Genomic DNA, 16,888 nt, shown 5'->3' with positions numbered 1-16,888 from the left:
CAGGCTTAATCAAAACTGTACGAGTGGAAACAAGAAGATGAAAGGAATTGATTACGGTTACGGGGTTGCTGTGACATGTGTGCACAGCACACACAAATACACACATAGGCACTGGTTTATTGTCACACCTTGGTGGTCACACACTCCCTCTGCAGTTACACTTGGGTGGGAAAACTCCACCTCCCTAACACACTTGTAGCTCCCCATAAAGACTTTGTTTTTGACCCTGAGGGCCTCTGTGTGCTATTTAAACCTAGCCTCAACTATATGTTGGGCAGCTAAGTATGTGTTGTGTTTCATATTTTACAGAAAAATGTGCACTAATTGCATATTTCTCATAAAAGTTTTGAAAACTAAAAACAACTTTGTTACAGTTGGTTAAATGTTTGACTGATATATTTATGTTTGCTGTGTATATTCTGAATGAGAGTTGCTGGGTGGGTGTTTTCATCACCTCGTTGTTGTGTTCAGTGTCCTCACATTCTCTGAATTTGTTGCTCAACCAGTTGCTTCCAGCACCTCAGGCAGAATGTCAAGTACAGTAATGCTATGAGTATGTCCTTAAGCAGTCTTGAAATATGTGTACAGTTTCCTTATGCACTGTTCGTTCAGAGAGAAATCAGCCTGACCCTGTGGATCTACAGCATGTTCTCTCATAGTCTGCAGTTGCTCCATTCATTTATTTTATTCAAAATGGCCTTAAGAATGTCTTTACGATGAAAGACGCTGTGCAGTCAAGCTTACAGCAGTACGTTGAGAGGGACTGTCTTTCTTTGTCAGAAAAGGAAGTATCTGATGGACTGGAGATGACAAGGATAACGAGGAAAAAAAACAGAAGGACAAGTGGAGAAAAAAAGGTGTTAGGGAGGGAAGAGAGGAGGGAGGAAGGAAGGAGTGGTTGCCATGCCGGCAAACGGATGGAAGGGGAGGGGCAGAGATCAGGGATCACAGAAAACAGAAAAGAGGGAGGGAGGGGAGTGAAGGAAGAAGGGACGGGCTGACTCGTATTACAGCGCCGTGGCTACTAGGGTTGGGTGTAATCCTAACCCTATACTCACAACACACATAGTCAACTCCTGTAGTCACGCTCTTGACGACTGACCAAGAGCGGGAATCAAGGAATCCTCATCAGCACAAACTTTGTTATCATCAGCCTTTCTCTGTGTCAGGTCGTGTGTGTGTTCAGCAGGTGTGGACTTCCCTTCCTGATTCTTACTTTATCACCTGTGCTGATCAGCTGACTGGAAGAGCCAGACAGCTGTCAACACCTGGACTTTTCTTTTCTTTTTTCTTCTTTTTTTCTTTTTTTTTAACTACACCGACTTACTTGGCAAGGCTGTTCTTCAACACCAATAATGGCGAAACACTACGGCTGATAAAATTCTTTGATGCACAGGCGTCAACTTTGTCACTGAGCGTTTACACACCCACAACAGAGGATTTCTATTTGGAACTTGTAGCGGGAGGACTTCACATGCAAGTGTGTTTATGCCAGTGTGTGAGTATGCGTGTAACTTCATCAGGCTGGGAATAGACCCACAAACGTTGAAGCCTCCTCACCTCCTGGTCTGGTCTGGCCTGGCGATGAGACGGAGCATGTCAGCTGGTGCGTGTGTGTGTGTGTGTGTGTCTGTGTGTGCTAACAACTGGAGATAATGACACTCAAGGGCACACATGGTGGTAAACGACAACCGCTGACTTGCTGTGATTGAAAAGTATCTTAATGTAATTTGGAAACCTCTCTCCACCCTGTCATGCACCACCGAGGAAATATTACATCCAACAGCAAGCGTGCACGTACCAGAGTGTGTATGTGAGAGTGTGCGGCAGAGGGGCGGTGATTTTCCAGATTGCTGGATCGCCTAATTACCCCTTTGGGTTTGGGAATCACGCCCGGAGTCTTTTAAGCACAAAGGAGGAGAAGAAAGGGAAGGAGATGATTTAGTCTGGCTTTTGGCTCGCGACAGAGAAATGAACTGAAGGAAGAAGGAGGCTGGAAGTTGAGACTGTCCAGGTCAGAGTCATGATGTGGAACTGTGCAAGCAAAGTGAAAGAAGACTGGGCTATGGCTGGACTTCCTCCTGGAACTAATTTAATGCTTGAAGAATTGTCGCACGCGCACAGATCTGGGTGCTGTATTCAGAAATGTTTTGAATCTCATGATTTGGACTTTGGAGTGAATATCTACCAGCCAATCTAAGGATCTACACCTGGGGATTATTTTTCCGGGTTAAAACGTGGTTTTAAAGACGTTTTGATCCCACATCCTGCCATCTTATCCGAGCGAGGATGAGGGGGGACAGGAGGTCTGCGTCCTTTCGGAAGGAGAAACCGCCGGGCCTGTCCCGGGCTCTCAGCTGGCTCAGCGTGTCCACCCTCTCCCGCCAGAGCAGACGCATCTTCCACAGCCAGAGCGAGCTCCACGCTGTCCACCATCGCCACACGTACTCGCACTCGCACACTCACCTTCATGCTGCAGACGGAGATGAGGATGATGATGATGATAACTGGGTGTACCAGCCTCAACACAAAATAGGTGAGAGTGGAACCGAAGGAAGAAAGAAAGAAAGAGGAAAAGGAATGACGACACAAGCTGTGTTGCTGGTTATTAATTGTGTTTGTTAGATATGTTACAGTGGACGCACACACACCAAACCACATGGTATGTTTGCCTTGGCTGCATCACAACTTCACACAATGCTCTGAGCTCATTTGAATGGATTTTTGTTCTCGCTCCCAACCAGGAAGCCAGTGAATGACTTGTTTACATGCACAAGCAGAGCAAGAAGTGGGTCACTGTCTTTTTATGGCCCCTTGTTCTCCAACTCTGTGTTCCTGACACTTCCTGGTTGCCACGCGGGGAAGGGTGGGAGGTGTGCACGGTCAGTGGGACCGTTAGAAGGTCAAAGGGCACTTTGTGTGCGCGATAGGTGAACAATGATGCGTCGGGCCGGAAGCAGGCGCGGTGATGTCACAGGCTGGTGGCGATGTGAGCGCAGGGTTTGGTGCCAGGGAGAGGGCATGCTTGTGTGTGCGTGTGTGTGTGTGTGTTTAGGCTTGGATAGCTCATCACTCAGACTAAGTGGTAACGCTGTAGACTCAGAATTTTTCATGAATTTCTTCACTGACATTTTCAGTTTATAACTACACGCCTGTGTGAGGTAAGAGCAACATTCATACTTCTCTTTGTACCTCAGGAGTATTGTGTTTCTAGATTAAGCTCATTATTTATTGATCAGTTCATTAGCTGTGTGTGTGTGTGTGTGCATGTGTGCATGTATTCGGTCAGTAGTGTCAGTAAGACTGTGGTGACAATGGTTGTAACCGTAGCCCAACCTTTACCTGAGAATGGAAAAAGACACTGATGCTGGTCTGTAATCTCACAAGATGCTTCATTAACTCTGGCCCATACTGCTGCTGTCTCTCAACTGCACTCAGATCAGCAAGGACAGCGCAAGCTAATTTGACATCCATAATTATCATTAACACTAATTATTCCTTATAAAATGACTATAACATTATACAACATGATGGAACTGGTTACTTTGGCTCATGCATTCTTACCAGCATGTTTACTTGTGTCTATGTTCATATACACAGTTATGTAGCATTCACTGTGTCAACATCATCTTGTGCTGACGCCTATTGGTCAGATTGGTTGCCTCTCTGACAGAAAACCAGCACAAGTTTACAAATGTCTGTTTCTATTGTTTCAGTTTCAGACTCATTTTGTGTTTGCTAGCAATTATAACAATGGTGTGACTCATTCTAAAGCTAAGTATGCTTCATCACAACTGCTTGTCAGATGGTCAAATAGCTTTGGAAACCCCCAATGTGGTGGGACAGCACGTCTTTTGAACCACTTTTTTTTTTCTAGTTTAACCCAGCCCTACCTCGCTGCCTTCAATGCAGACTTTGTTTGGCTTAATGTAGCCTCCCACTGAGTGCTAAACTACTGGCAAAGGAGTGTCTTCATGACAGAGTGACCTGCACAACATGGAGTAAAATAACTCAGTCTCAATGTATGCAACATCTTTAGTCTACATCTATTTGGATTTTTAATAATTAATCAATACATATTTGTAATGCATCTGTTGCTGCTTTTAGCCTAACAAATCATATAGGCATCCTTTAAAACATGTGGAGTAACTTAAGGATAAGTTGCCATTTTGTTGCTTCAGTAATGTGGAGCTTGTTGCTGTTGTTGTCATTTTATTGCATGTCTCAATCCTTCCTAGTCGCTCTGTCACCTCTAAACCTGCCCCTTCCTAAAACAGCTCCGAGCTGCACATGACTGGGATGGTTTGAGGTCTTGACATTTTTTCTCAAAGTCAAAGGGTAGAAGCATGCAGCCAAGCAAAGATAAAACTGTCTCCATTTTGGATCATCATTAAACTCGAGGCTTTAGATGTTCACCTCATTACGTCTGCTACTGTCTTTTCATTCCACTTGTCCCTTGTGCCTTATTAAATGAATCAAAACTGATTCATTAAACTTAGATAAGCAATTACTGGTGAGATTACTGTTAACATTGCAACAGAAGATTTGCAGTTCAAATAAGGTCATGTTACTATAGAGAAGCATTTTAAATGTCCATTTGTAGAATATTTACTGACTGTGTTTGCAGACATTGTTGTATCTGAGCCAAATCTTCCAAATTGGAATGTACTATACTCTATTTGATCTGTCTTACATAACAAGATCATCTTACCTTATTTGGACATTGCCTATCTTGTCCATGTTTGCCCCTTACATAGCTCTCAGGAAACCTCCTCTATGTTACAGTGACAGATCTCATTTAGAGTCCGTCACTGCTGATCATTTATTAGGCTGATTTTCTCCATTGATTATTTGGCAGGTAGAGTCAGGAAGCAGATCCAGATTTGTCACTTCCAAATTATGATAATTGATTATTTGCTTGTCAAATCTCCAAGGAATGAAGGGGGAGTGTTTATTGATTGGGTGATATTGGAAATGGAGAGAATGCCCCAGAGAATGAAGAAATTAAACCTCCATAAGAAAGAGACTGTGTTGAGTCCAGCTGTTTTTTTGTTTTTCACAGACTGATGCTCTCTCACTGCTGTGCTTTTTGCTGCCTCACACACTGTCTTTTTCTCTCTTTCTGTCTCTGTCACACACAAAGTCTATATCTTTTTATAGCTAATTGTAGGCCAGGGACAGTGTCGTAGACAGGTCAGTGTAAAACTATTCCATCCAGAGCACATGCATGCACACACATACAGTATACACATACAGTATAGTATGAATGCACACCACACAGAGGAAACGTCTCATAAGAATACCTCTCCAGATGAACCTGAAGTATTTATAACATCTGGTTCTCGCCTCCACACGCCTGCCAGGGCCCATTACAAGACACATGGGCAGCCGCGCACCGTGCCTGTGTGTAAATATAGCCTGAAAATGAGTGCCTGTGGCTCCAAAACCTGCAATTTTCACGCAGCCTCCATCTTGACTGGTTGGGTGTTTGCCCTGGTTGCCAAGGAAACGGGTGTGCAAGTGAGCGTTTCCTGGTGTGGTTCAGTTTGACCTTCCCATTGGGACAACCCCTGAACCAATCATGTGTAAGAGATTGGTTCAGTAACCGTCTGGTACACAACCTGCTGTTTGCCGTCCTGGTGAAGACCTGCTGAACTTTAATTGACTTGATGATGATTAACAAAGCTCAGTTGTGACTGTGAGTAAAATGTACTGATTATTTTCTCGATTTATAGATTAACAATTTGCTCTGTCCATTAAGTGTTTGGAAAGCCCGTAGGCAACGACTTAAAACTGTTTTTGTCTGACCAGCAATTGAAAACCTAAAGATGTTTGGTTTACTATCACATAAGACAAAGAGAAATCACAAATAAGAGGGTGGAACTAGGAAATACTTGGCTTCATCGCTTTAAAAATTACCAATAATTAGTAAATCATGAAAATCGTTGTCAATAGTTTGAACTTAATATACTTAATAAATAAATAAACAAATAGCCAAATATTGATGCACAATAGTTGTTAGCTTTATTGAGGCGGGTTTCTGGAGTGAGAAAATTCTCATTTAGTCTTAGAAAAATTAAGAAAAATTAAACTCAATTTCTTTTTGCACAAGTCAGCCCTGCAATGGGAACTGACTGTTTTAAGAATTGCACTGCAAGGAAACATTGCCCAGTGCCCTGGTTCTACACTATATACCATCAGTGTACAGTATGTCCTAATACTAATTTTCATTGTATACTTAACTGCAGTTAGTACACAAGAAATCGGTGTATTAAACCATTTCACAAAAATGGGAAATAACACGTGTGCCATTAAACTTTAACTACAACACAGCAACTGTACACAGTATGAGCTGTACTGTATATTAATCTTTATAGTGTAGTGTTTGTGCAGTTAATATATGTGAAATCAACATTCCTCATTTTATACTAACAAAACATGATGAACTATTTTAGAAAGCCACTGCCAAGACAGCGCAATTTGTTTTTCAAAAGATTGTTGTTAGTTTTGATCTGTTTGTGTGTTTGCTTTCCAAGATCTTTGTGGAGCTGTGTCGCCACCATTCAGAATTTATTTTTACTTTTTGCATCTTTGAGTAGCTCTTTCATTTCCATTGTGGATTACTTTGTTGGACAATAGTGTGACACAAGTGGGACACAATTTTTTGGAAAGCCAGTGTCCGTTAATCTTCACAAAGACACAGCAAAGGGTTTTTCCAAAGATGTAATACTTATTTTTTGATTTATGAGATGTTCCTGGAACTGTCCCACCATCGTCTGCAATTCGCTTTACTTATTCCAGCTGTGAGCAGCTCATCAACAACTTCTGTGTAATGCATTATGGGACACTAGTACCCATCAACAGCACACTCAAAAGTAAAGTTGATTTATTATGCACACTGACATCCTGTATACTGACTACAGACTCAGAAATCTGCTTTGATTTGGGATGTATTCTGGAACAGGGACTTGTTTCTTTGCTGATCACCTAGAGTCAAACAGGTCTGATCATAAGGCCAGAAGCCTGTAGGTGGCGGCATGAAAAAGAGGCGATTATGTTATCTCTTCTGTTTTATCTGAGCCTCTTACATCAAAAATTTAAACTCAGCCCTCTTTCTTTGTGTCTCTGTCACATATGTACACACAGACAGAAAGACCTGATCAATCCCCTCAATCAACCCTAATTGATCGCCCTTATGTGGCTATGTGTCTGAATCAATCATTAAGTGGGCATGATGGCTGCTCTTGAGGGCCATGTCAAGAAAAAGATCCAGCAGGCGAGACCTGGACCAGACTGCTAAGGGCCTCTGATCCTTTCCTTACTTTGAGACCAGTGGGAATGAATCTGAGTCCCCTGTCTAGGTCTGGTGTGACAGCTGGGAATCTGGACCTCACATGATTACTGTACTGCCTCTTACACGCTCTTTATATGTTGTGTACAGCAAGTCACTAAGTGAAATGAACTCAGCGACTCTGATTCTGAGTCATTTAGATTTTTCTTTGGCAAGAATGAGTGCACTATGTTAACATGCGAGTCAGGAGATTGACGGATTTAGTATTTAGTAGAATTTTGTGTGTGATGTGTTTTTTTTTTTTTTTCATGTCACTGTGGCTGTCCTTTTCATTCACACATTTAGGGCAACAGAATATTGACCTAAATATCAACCATACCTTGTTGTGGCAGCCAGAACCAGAAATGGGTCTCAAATGGGTGCTCTCTATTATAAAATGCTTTTAATGAACTGTTTATGAATTTGTGTGAAACAGACTTTTAGGACATATTTGTTTGTGTGAGATGCTTATTGAAATCTGAGAGGATTCAGATGAGACTGAACTCTTGTGTAACAGTCTTTTTGGAGGGGTTTGGACACATTTCCCCACTTGTTCCTCACACACATACACACACAGAGACACAGTCATCATCATTGTGTAGTTCATGTGTAAATCCAGATTAGCAGACGATAATTCGCTGTAGGGGGAAGATGTGATGTATAAACGAGCAAGGCCTCATTAAAAGACAGACATGGGGATTTGGCAATGTGGCCCACAGCCCAGTTTGCGTACACAGTCCTACTGTACATGGAAATATGCTTACACATAACATACATGGACAATTAATCTTAAAATTATATATTAAATTTGCTACTTTTATGGTTTTAAACTATTTTCTAATCACCTTTCTTTTTCTTCCTCTCTCTCTCTCTCTCTCTCTCTCTTCTCTCTCTCTCTCTCTCTCTCTCTATGTGCTGACAATGACACTTTTATCTTCAGGTAAGTCACATCTTTTTATCTCTGACCCACATAACCTCCTTTTTATGTCTGTCTTAGTTGATCCTAGATCAGACATACTGCATGCTAAAAATCCCTACAAAGCCTACTACTCATCGCAATGCAGTTTTAGCCCAAATTAAATCGCATTACCTCTTATTTTCCTCTAAAAACTTAATCTCTGACTTGCTACACCCACCTCTGTATCATTCTGTATGTATCCTATTACCTCTGTATTATGGGATATAATCCATTAATGCAATACCTCAATGATGAAAAGGGGAGGTAGAGGAAAAGCAAGTGATTATATTTGTGAACATGATTTCAGGTTGTAAGGGGATAGAGGTCTTATGTTGATAGGATGTACTGATGTTATCCCAACACAAACCACAATGTAAACCGGAGGTGAGATCCTATAACCTGCTTCAGCATGTATACAGGAGCTATCATGGTGTCATGTGAACAGATATGATCTTTTTCAGTCATTTTAAGCTCAACTCCAACCATGTTTATTCCTCCAAATGTTGTGTATTCTTAGACTTTCTATTTATTACTGCTGATAAATCTGTTTTAAATAAGAGGCCTAAATAAGAGTCAGATTTTTCCCACACCAGGTTCCTTGTCATTGCGTGTCCAACTGTTCCTGTTACCGAAGTTTAGTTCTTATCTGTGCGTGTTATTTAATTTTATCTTGCACTGACGCAGAACCCACTGAACACAGTAACAACATGTCGTGTGTTGTCCTGCGCTGAATATGATAGAAGATACTGCACAGTACACTGGGTTACTGACTGACGTTTAAGATAAGATGTTGCCTTTGTGTCTAATATGCAGCGCTGGTTTCAGTCCTTATGATGGTGTTATATCTGTAGACAAAAACTGTATTTTGGGGAATAACAACAGTGGTCAGCTGGAATTTCTCTGAATACAGTCTTTATGTCCTGTAGTTACAGTTTTAGACTGCCATTTAACCAGCAGAGTGCTGCCACGTATTACATTACTGAAGTGACATCAGCCAGCAGAATGTCAGATTGTAGTGTGTTTTGTTCCTTTACAATCCTGTGCATCATCTCGTGACCCTTCTGTTTTATGTTTTGACTCCTTCAAGGGTCCCCCACCTCCAGGTTAGGAAACGGTAATTAGAGCTCTTCACAGGTCCAAAATGTTGGAAATTCTACCGAAATTTGACATTTATGATAAGATTTTTAAAAAGGGAGACCTGAAAATATTTTCTCCCATGGTTATGACATACTTCTCAGATTTATTTGGAAGTAAACAAAAGTGTTCCTTAGCTTTTTGCTCTAATCTTAGAAGAAGATTTTGATACTTAACAAGTTCAGTGGCTTGCACTGAGCTCATAATATAATATATATCGTAGTTTACACTGCCAGTGGTCTTAATGTGATTGGTTTAGAACAGGGAAGGAAATCCACCTCCTTGTTTTCACCACTTCAGCTTTGCGAGAGCAGTGATTAGGCAGACCTCTAAGTGCCTCCTCAGCGCCAGAGGGTTTATGATGAAGGTTAAAGTTAAAGCCATTTTGGATGAAGCAGCAGCCAATTAAGGTGAAGGTTTGATGAAGTCAGATCTTATTGTATGGTTAGGTGGGTTTATTCAGGGATTTGTGTGTGTGTTTTAATTGCTGATTATTCCCAGGGTTGTGTTTTTGTGGCATTCTCATTTTATCCACTCACCCTTGCTGAGGAGCTCCACATCCACACACACACACACACACACACAGTCACACTTACCAGTAGACACACACACTCGCGCACACGCGCCAATCAGCCTGTAATTGGTGACATCTGGTCGAGGCAGACATGTCACAGCCTGCAAGCTGTACTGGGGTGGGATTATGTACACATGTGTACATAAACACACATACTGTACACACACAAACACACTCAATTCACTCTTGATCAGTAGATCTTTTCCAAATCTATGTTTTAAATACACTGCTGCTGTCACATTACTTTATTATGAGTGTACCTCTACTGCTTGGACTTTCTTATCCTCTATGCTTGATGAAGACATTGAGGTAACACTTTCTTTTAGCCTTCATAATGGTGACAGCAAAACTGATCACAATTGCTTTAATTACTCTAAAGTAATACACATAATGGATTCTGTATATTGTGTCTGTTATCTAGGTTTACTATGTGATAAATGTGACCTTTTAGAAGTGAAGTGAAGGCAAATGAGTTTTACAATGATTTAGATGAGATCAGCGGATGTTAACACCAGGTGCCACCGGCAGGCTGAGAGTCTGATGTCTTTGACTCGTCTGATTAGGTGTGCTAATCAGTGTAATCAGTAGATGTTGTGTTTGATTAATGAATTAAACCTGCATACTCATAATAAGTAAAGCTATGATGCAACATTAAATTTTCTGTAACAACGAATGAGTTGTTTTTAACCTTTAAGCTTCATACCAACCTTTTAAGCAGCTGGGTTTTTGCAGTATAAAGCCATTACAGAGCCTGATTGGAAATCAATACCGTTCTGTATTCAGCTATCCAGTTTGGAGGAAGCCAAACTTAATGTTGACACATTCACACCGTCTTGTCACTGTGTTTGGATTTTGGCACCTCACAGCTTCCATTAAAGGACACTTATGTTAGAGTGCTAATTGCGTATTGATTTGCCATTGGAGATTGTTTTGATTAGTGCACTTATTTCCTGCTCTTTCCTTGCAAACCTTTGGTCTCAGATCCTGGTTTGCTACTTTTTCAACACCATACTCACTCGCTCTAAAAATCTCTTCTTAGCTTTTGTGTCTGTCATACTAATATTGTAAAAGCCTGAAAACCTCTTTACTTAGTTAAGGTGATCTACTGTAAGAACTACTCTTTGAGGTTGTTATAAATGTAAGCAGGAACTGAAACCTCTAAAGGCGAATGATAATTTGATTTGATAGTGTTCCCACAGTGAGTCAGTATTTCTGCCTCTCCGTCCGTGTGACTCTTCTGGTTGTTCGGAGCGGCCAGTGCGGAGGGTTTGGGATGCACCGAGCTTGTAGCTGTTTCTGATAACAAACAGTTGAATTGTGGGGATTAAAGCGATTATATTTGATCAGCGCACAATGGATCGGCCTCAAGCCGGGGGGCCCCCTGCCTCACTCTGAACTGCTGACTGCCCAGATTCTCTACAATCACAATCCTCAACAAGGCTCACGCTCTACTGTGTGTGGTTGTTAAATTTTGTTTTTATTTTTTCCTGCCTTAATAAGAGCATATGTCTTATTTAAATTGATTTGATATACCAAATATGGATTAATATATGTGCATATGCATCTACTTTTGAATCCGTATTAAGGAGACCAATCAAAGGGCTTGTTGGTGATAGCAGCTTTAAGAGTTTTAGTATGACGCTGGGCTTCTGGCTCTCTACCTCTTAACACTTACGGGGCGGAGAGATGGGGGGGGGTTAAAATGGTGGAGAGATATTTAGAGATGCAGGGAGAGAGAGAGTGGGGAAGCAGAGTGGTGGGGGGGTGTTGCAAAGCAGTTTCCTGCGGTGTAGAAGTTGGCTATCTGCCACTCAGGGCATGTGCATGTGTGTGTGACTGTGTGTGCGAAGGGAGACTGTGAGGAGGGAGGGAGATGGCGAGAGAGGCAGCCAGAGAGAGGAGCGTATGTGTCAGGATCTGTGTGTCCGCGTGTGAATGCTTTGACTGAGCGGCATAGAGAAAGAGGGAGAGAGGGGGAGAGAGAGAGAGAGAGAGAGAGAGAGAGAGGGAGGAAAATCGGGTAATAGTGAGAGAGGGAAGAAACAAGGACGAAACCAGTGTTTGTTTCTTGTGGATAAATGGGGAAATAAGGGAAGAGCCATGTTCTGTTTGAAAGGTAAGTGTGTGTGTGTCTGTCAGTGTGTAATTTTAGGTGTGGGGCTTTTCCCCCAGACTTTCTGAGACAAAGAAAAGTTGAACTCCATCTCTGTCCTCTGTGTGGAAAGTAATCTTAGTCAAAGCGGCTTCCTCTACCCAGTATCTGTCCTCATGTGTTTTTCTTTAGTGAAGGAAACCCTCCTTCTTTCCCTCTTTAATCATTTCTTCCTTTGTTCTTTCTCTCCGTTTCTGACTCATTTAGGTTCACTGACTTTAATCCTACCTCTCCTTTTTTTCTCTATTTGCTTTTTAATCACTCTTCCTCCCAGTTGTTCTTTGACTTTGGAGAAACATAAAGAGGTGCCAGTATTGCGAACCCTCATATGCAACCCGCTGTCAGGAGCTTTGAATTTGCATTATCATACTTTGGAGTGTATTTTAGAGGAAGCCAGTGATGTGTGTGTGTGTGTTTGTGTGTCTGAGTGTGTGCGTTGTCCACAGTAACAGCTGGCAAAGCAGCAGTTGCTGGGCTGCTGTCCTGCAGAGTTGGGGCCATGTGTTGGCTTTTACTTGACTGACCAGTTAAAGCCCGATAACGGGGAAACTGGTTCCTCTTTTACTGGCAGCTGCATTTTTCTTTTTTGTCCGGTCTCATGCAGTCTGGTCAGTGCAGTGTTACAGTATATTATAGTGTTTCTGACTCGCGCTCTAATTTCCGTCTTTGTTGTATAGACACAAACAAACACTGACTTCACCATCAACATTAGATGACAAATGTAGGCATAAAACTGAAAACAGAAAAACCCTGCAACACTGGTGCTGACATCAGGGGTTTTGCTCTCATAACATTTTTATGCATGTTGATGCACTGATGAAAAACATCATGTTGCCAACTTCATCTAACTTGGATCACAAATTTTTAATATTATTAAATGTATAGTTAATTCAATTGATACCCCAGTCAACCCCAGAAAACTTGCACAAGAGGTGTTGGAGAGTTGGAAAAACATAAATTTCTGTAAGTATTCATTTATGAACATGTTGAGCAGCTTTCATTATATATGTAGATTTATTAGTTGTCTTAAAAATAACTTTTGATATTAGAATTTGACCTAGTTTTATGTTGTAATGCCCAGCAACAGTCTTCCAATGTTGTACTGAGCACAAAACAAACTTTTCAAATCCAGGAAATAACCTAAGATTTGGAAAACCTGAGGATTTCTAAGTTGAAAAATATGTGAGAAGTCCAGGCCTCCACAACTGCAGTGGAAATGAAGAGAAAAATGGTGCTCAGCTGCTGCTCACTAAATAGTCCAAACTGCTCTTATCTAAGAAATTAGGAAATTGTTCGGATTGTGAAACCAGAGCATTTTCTCTTTCTGCGGATTCATGGTTTCAAGAAGTGAGTTAATATAAACTGAACACTGCAACTATTTGTGGCAGCGTCCCAGTTCATCAGCTGTATGCAGTAATTTATGTTGTCAGTTACACAGTTTCCGCACTATGTGACTCTGGTCAGACTTGGACGATGGAGAGAAACAGATGTGGGAATTCTGTTGGAAAGGAAATTCAGTTCTGTTAGATTAAGTATTTTACCATTTTTAAACATGATTGCCAGGTTTAACATTTTATGTTTGACTTTCGGTTCTTATTCCTGACTAACTGTATGGTAGCAGGAAGGTGGAAGACAAAAAGCCACAGGTTTGGGTCATGACAGACTGACCCAAATACTGTGCATTACATTAAACACTGTGATCCAACCAGTAGATTACTCCACATTGGCTGCCAGTAACAGAATGTCTGCTTATGTTATGATTTAAGCAGCCCCCCCCCAAGTTGGGGTTGCCAGCTCTAAGGCAGATGTGACACATTTTCGGTCCATGTTCCTTCACATCCAGCTGTGGCCAGAGTGGATTCTCATCTGCATTTTAGTGTAAGCCCTTTTGCGAGCCAGCCAGACCACTCCGTGTGGCTTTTGGTATGTTGCATAAGTTATTTCTGCACTTGAGCCCCATTCCCTCCCAGACGGTAGACGGGAATGAGTAGGGATTAGTTGGAGCAATTTATTTTTTATTTTTTGGAAACCTCGTTTTCACTCAAATTGGTGGTTTCCTGCAGTGTGAGCGGTATAGACCTACAACATTTCTGTCCATGTCAAGTGAATGTAAGCCCTGTCAAGCACAGATATAGATGAGAATTCATCCGACCTCCTTGTTGTAAGGTCGGCTCAGGACATGTCCAATCTGTGAAAACATGTCCTTGGCTTAGTGGAACTTGGTCCGGTGTTCCCTGGTTTGTTCTCAGCCACTCTGGTTTGTTTCAGTTCACTCAGATGTGTGAGCATTATTGTGGCTTCAGATGTTTTGGTTGTGGGCAGCAGTTTGAAGGGCAGTGCAGATGTGTCAATCTGGCAAGCTCTTTTATCACACTTGATATCATTGCAAACTAGATATATTGGGGTTTTGGCCTTTTGGTCAAATAAAGCAACACATTTGAAGACATCTTGTGATGGGATTTTTTCACAATTTTCTGACATTGATTGATTAAAAAATGATTGGTTAATGGTGGAAATAATCAGCAGATGAAATGATAATTGAAACATTTTTAAATAGTTTGTTGCAGCTCTGGAACACAATAAGGGCACGCTTTATCAAATCGAAATCCAGTATCAAAGTATTTTATCACATCTTTTTGAATCCCTTATTGAGCTCTGTGTGTTAGATTTGACCTACAGGCCAGTGACCCATAAAGCCATACGTCTAATCCTATTTTTTTAGATATGTAGCTAAATATGGGTTATGGACAAACATGGGTGAGTGGTTATGATCATAGTTTTTAATCAGAATCATTTTTTCTATTATTAAAACAGTAAAATTACATCATTAACCTGTTTTTGCCTCATTTCAGCATCTCAACAATTTTCAACCACAGTTAAATTTAATGTCGCCGTATTGACAGATATGATAGAACTTGCATAACCAGTAGTTTACATTTGCAAAGAATATTTGCATGTGTTTGCATGTTGGAAGGAGTAGGACAAATAAAAATCACAGATGCTTTTGATTTTCAGAAATAACAAATCACCACCTTATTTTAGCAACCCTATTAAAGTCCCCCCTTGTTAACCTCTTTGAACTTGTAAGAGCACAGTCTTTCAATAACCAGTGCACCTGTGCCGTGTGTCTGGAGAGACTGACCTCTTGACCTGTGGCTGACCCAGCTACCTGCCCTCTGGCCTTGTGGGTAGTGGTGTTGATGGATGTTCTCACACCCTATGTGGCAGGTTGCTTATCTCCAGTGGAGGGGAAGGGAGGAGCGGGGAGGACAGGGAGAGAGGTGTTGAAATGCAGGCAGCAGAATAGGTGTCTCCAGTGTGGTGGTAGCTGGCTTATAAAAACACTTTATAGACTAGTTAAATGTTGCAGCTCACCTTTTTTGGAAAACAATATCAGACTTAAATCAATGTCAAATACCACAACATGGCTAGATGTTACAGCTTTGCATAATAGGTCATTTGACCTCCCTGTATGAAATATTGTCATATTGAGATATTAGTATGTCTGTACATGTTCCCATCTACATTTTGATCTAAGCAGACAAGTCTTATATATTCAGACTTTCAAGACAGTGTCAGATATGTGCTGAACTTTACCTTAAACCTTAAGTGCACCTAACACAACTATCAGGCAGTGAACATCTTTACCATTGGAAAAAACACTTGGATTTCAGGAATATAGGTCCACAATTTAAGAAAATACTTTCAGTCTTCTCCTACTAGCAGCTAGAATCTGACCAATTAGTGGATTTTTAAGTAATTGGACATACTGTAGCCATTTAGCAGATAATCCAATTTAACATTATGTCTGTCACAGTTCTCAGTCCTCGTGTGTTGAAGTAATGCCAGTGATTAAAATAGCCGCAGTAGAAATTAAGTCACCTTGTCCATGTATCATACATTTTCCATTAGTAAATAATGCAAACTTGTAAATTAGCATAGGACTTTAAGAGGGAACTCTGGACAAGATGTTGACCTTTGTAAACAAATCAGACTCCAAAAGAGAAGCTTTAACAATAGATGGTGAAGTTCCAATTGCCTGTGAATGGACCCTGTCAGGACTCCAGTGAATCTTTTGTCTTCCAAAAAGAGCTTATAAACAGCTGCTTTTTTAGGAAGTTTAGAAGGATGCCTAGAAGTCAGTAATGGGGGTCTTACTGTATTTTTACTAAAAGAAAAAAGTTTCTTAGTAGGAGAATGTTAAGCCGCGATGTTTCCAGGGACAAAGCCGGAAAAAGTTTTGTTGGGGGTGAAGTTTGTGAAGACAATGGCCGACTCCCTGTGGATGAGTGGATGACTTCCCCAGACAGAAGACTAACTCAGCATGCAGGTGCTCCTCTCACTCCATTCAGACCTATGCATATCCATGGTTACCATTGTCCCGCTCCCAAAGCCTTCCGCTTCGGCTTCCCCCTCCTCACAAACACACACACACACACACACAGAAACCTTGTGTGCACATGCGAGTATTTAGACACATAGGAGAGTTTTTATACACACAAGCATGTACACACACATGTGCCAACATACACAATACACACTGTCCCAACTTGAACCCAGCATGGCTACTGTATTGTTCAAGACATGCACAGAAACACATACACATCTCTCCTGACTAGTAATAACCCCCATTCATGGGCAGTGGGCTGTGAGAGTCTGACCGCCGTGCATGCTGGGCCTGGGCGAGACCTGAGCATTCACAGCCAACTAAATACACACATGAAATTCATTCTGTATTTG

The 16,888-nt window shown here is 41.3% G+C and overlaps 1 protein-coding gene across 1 annotated transcript in view; it reads left to right on the top strand.

Moving 5' to 3' along the window:
• The first annotated feature begins 609 nt into the window (after nucleotides 1–609).
• The window catches only part of LOC108895614 (NHS-like protein 1), a 60,429-nt gene continuing 44,150 nt past the window's right edge, over nucleotides 610–16,888 (top strand). Inside the window, 1 exon segment of the mRNA XM_051071870.1 lies at nucleotides 610–2,536. Coding sequence (XP_050927827.1) covers nucleotides 2,290–2,536 — 247 coding nt within the window. The 5' untranslated portion in view covers nucleotides 610–2,289.

This window comes from Lates calcarifer, linkage group LG7_1 (assembly GCF_001640805.2).
Source record: "Lates calcarifer isolate ASB-BC8 linkage group LG7_1, TLL_Latcal_v3, whole genome shotgun sequence".
Taxonomy (NCBI): domain Eukaryota; kingdom Metazoa; phylum Chordata; class Actinopteri; family Centropomidae; genus Lates; species Lates calcarifer.
The sequence above is the reverse complement of the archived record's forward strand: the minus strand, read 5'-3'. Positions and strand labels throughout refer to the sequence as shown.